A 3,530-nucleotide genomic window follows, 5' to 3' on the forward strand; every position below is an offset into this window, starting at 1 on the left:
AACAAACCAAACATCATTTTTTCAATCTCTCATAATAATTCATTTCATTTCATTATATCTCTCATTCCTACATTTTATCTCTTATTCCTGAGAAGGTAAAAAGTGATTCAAATACTACCTAAATATCGCATTAATCTTTTTTGAGGGGGGGAAAATTCTTTTGGATTCTGTCCATATCAAGTGTCCGTTTAACCCGATTGGCAGCATAAAATGAGCTGTATGGAAAGCGAGCTAAACTTTTAAAAGGCCCCCCTCTTGACTATATTACACAATCGATATCTAAAACTATATATAGCACCATATATTATCTACACTTATATCATCACATAAACACAAGACCAATATTACATTAGTGCATGCTCAAATGGAACATCTAATATCTAATAAGAGTGTTCTCCTTTTGCTAATCGTGACTACCTCATTGTTAGTTGATGCCCGACCCGCTACCTTCCTCCAGGATTTTCGTATTACATGGTCCGATTCGCACATCAGACAACTTGATGGTGGCAGGACCATTCAGCTTATTCTCGACCGAAACTCTGGTATGTACATACATATATTGGGTCAATGTGGTTTAGCTTATTAGAAAACTCAAAAACTGTTATAGTGCATGTGCATCTATTGTTATTAGATACTCAACCTCCCCTAAACCCTACAAATAGATTGTTATGAGTGAGATTTTTACGGAGTATGTTATTTGATACAGGATGCGGATTTGCTTCGAAAAGCAAATACTTATTTGGACGTGTGAGCATGAAGATTAAGCTTATTCCTGGAGACTCTGCGGGCACGGTTACTGCTTTCTATGTATGACTTTCAAGGACATCAACATTTTTCATAACATGTTTTGTCTTAATTGACTAATAGTTATGTTGGCTTTGTCTTGATTTTTCTTGGTAGATGAATTCGGATACAGATCAAGTGCGCGATGAGCTGGATTTTGAGTTCTTGGGAAACCGAACCGGGCAACCGTACTCGGTCCAAACCAACGTATATGCTCATGGAAAAGGTGATAGAGAACAAAGGGTTAACCTTTGGTTCGACCCTGCTGCTGACTACCACACTTACTCCATTATGTGGAACCATCACCATGTTGTGTAAGTAGATGGCTAATTTCAAATAATATTTGTTGGTGTCATATTTATTTTCAATGAATTCAATGGTGAAGTAATAAAATTTGGCTGAAACATTAAAAATATAATTGTTAGAAAATAACCTAGGTTACCAACTGATAACCTAGCTCAAATCCCACTAGAGTATTCAATGCATAAAATCACAAACACAAGATGATCTATACTTTAACATTATTGATTTAACTCTCATATCCATCATCCTTTATAAACATCTTTTCTATTTTTCATTACACATTAAACTAAAAGTTGATTTGTCTAATAATCTTCACCTTTCATTTTTTTCAAATCAATAGTTTCGATAAAAGTGTAGGAAAAAAGTGGTATAAGGGTATTTTCCGAATAACTTATTTGTTGACTTTCTCTCTCAACATACAAACCATATGCATATTCCCCTATATTTTTTAAACGATCATAACTTTTTCATACCACATTATTTTTTTTTAAATTGTACCATAAATTCGAGAATCTTTGTATCTTTAATTTCAGCACTGTATTGCTATATAAAATATGAGAACTAACAAAACTCGAAAATTGTCTTAGATTTCTATGTTGTGTAATATTTTTGTGTCAGATTTTTTATACTAGATTTTTGTGTTGAATTTTTTGTGCTGAATGTATAGAAAGTTTTTATAAACTTTTTAAAATGCATACATTAGTTTACAAATTATATAAAAAATAATACGAAAAATAAAGTTATGATAAATGAAAAGATATTTGGCTTGGCAGTAAGCACCACTTCTACTGTACCACGTCACACGGCAATCCCACAGACGTTGCCATGCGATGGCACGTCTGTGGCAAACGTCCATCTCACTAATTTGTGACGTTTGTAGCGTCCACATTGTAGATGGTGTTATAAGAATAATAGAGCATTATACATATTACTATATTAATTATGTTTGAAACTCAATTAAATACACATAAAGATTCATTGGCCACCCCGGCTTTGCTAACTCGTTCTCACCTATCATTAACTCTTTCACATTAACTTGTTTGGACCCATTTCTTTGACACACACTAAAGTAGAACCATTGTGCATGTGGGTTGAAATCATGACTGATTGATTGCACAATACAACTAACAATGGATATGTGACAATACAGGTTTTCTGTGGATCAAATCCCTATAAGGGTATACAAGAACAATGAAGCTAAAGGGGTCCCATTCCCCAAATTTCAGCCAATGGGAGTCTACTCAACATTATGGGAAGCAGATGATTGGGCAACAAGAGGTGGGCTAGAAAAAATTAATTGGAGCAAAGCACCATTTTATGCATATTACAAGGACTTTGACATTGAGGGTTGTCCAGTCCCTGGTCCCAGTACCTGTGCTTCTAACCCTTCCAACTGGTGGGAGGGATCTAGATTCCAACAGCTTGATCCAGTCGCGGCCAGTCGTTACCAATGGGTCCGTGCGAACCATATGGTCTATGATTATTGCACCGATAAACACCGATACCCCAACACTCCACCGGAATGTGTAGCCTGATTTTGAAATGATTCAAAATTTAGCTATAAATATGGCTATCTGTATATGACCATTTGAATATGCTGGCAGTGGGAGTGACATTTGAAGTTTATTTATATTCGTGTTAAAAAAATATAAGTTGGTAAATAATAATGTGTACTTGTACGAGGGGCAAATTTATAATTGAGCCATACAAAGCTTCCTCGATATATAGCGTTAAATTATTGTGTCTTCAGTTTATGCCATTTGAATTATCAATTATCAGAATAATGTTTGCCCATGTTTTTGAAAAAAATGGCATTTATTTGTGTTTACTCTAATTTCTTTGAGTTGATCTGTTTATATGTTCTATATTTATGTTATAAGTAGTGGAATTCCATGCGTGGGTGGAAATTCGGTTTCGGTCGGTATCAGTCCAATTTGTTATAACATTGGTATGGTACCATTACCCGTGATAGTTATGATACCAAATTTAATACCAATATGTTTTCTATAAAATTTATATCGGAATATATAGATCTCCGTATTCAGTTTTTTTAAAGTGGATGAACGCAAATCATTAAAGAAAAATTAAAGGGTGAATTACACTTTCCGTCCTTTATGTTTGTACGGAATTGCAATAGATGACCTTTAACTTCAATAATTACAGTCACAGTCCTTTATTTGAAAAACTCATTACACTTTACGTCCTTTAGCACCAACAAGGTTAAAATTTTCAATTAAGTATGGCATGTGTGTCACAATCCCCGACCCCTATCCCGGGAGCGGGCGGCCGTGATCCAGTTTCGGTGGTATCCTGTTATTGTCTAATTTGGCAGCGAAATTTTTATCAGGACCGTAGTTAGGAAATATTTTATCAGAGTAAAATACCACACTTTCATAATATTAAACACATGGGTTAAACCCAAGTTTTCAGTACACACATCTTCA

The 3,530-nt window shown here is 34.7% G+C and overlaps 1 protein-coding gene across 1 annotated transcript; it reads left to right on the forward strand.

The window, feature by feature from the left end:
* Positions 1-270: 270 nt before the first annotated feature.
* Positions 271-2,920, forward strand: LOC110911281 (probable xyloglucan endotransglucosylase/hydrolase protein 6). Its single transcript, XM_022155884.2, has 4 exons — positions 271-542; positions 707-807; positions 901-1,097; positions 2,237-2,920. The coding sequence occupies exons 1-4, from the start codon at positions 365-367 to the stop codon at positions 2,619-2,621; spliced, it is 861 nt and encodes a 286-aa protein (XP_022011576.1). The 5' UTR covers positions 271-364; the 3' UTR covers positions 2,622-2,920.
* Positions 2,921-3,530: the final 610 nt, after the last annotated feature.

This window comes from Helianthus annuus, chromosome 15 (assembly GCF_002127325.2).
Source record: "Helianthus annuus cultivar XRQ/B chromosome 15, HanXRQr2.0-SUNRISE, whole genome shotgun sequence".
Lineage (NCBI taxonomy): Eukaryota > Viridiplantae > Streptophyta > Magnoliopsida > Asterales > Asteraceae > Helianthus > Helianthus annuus.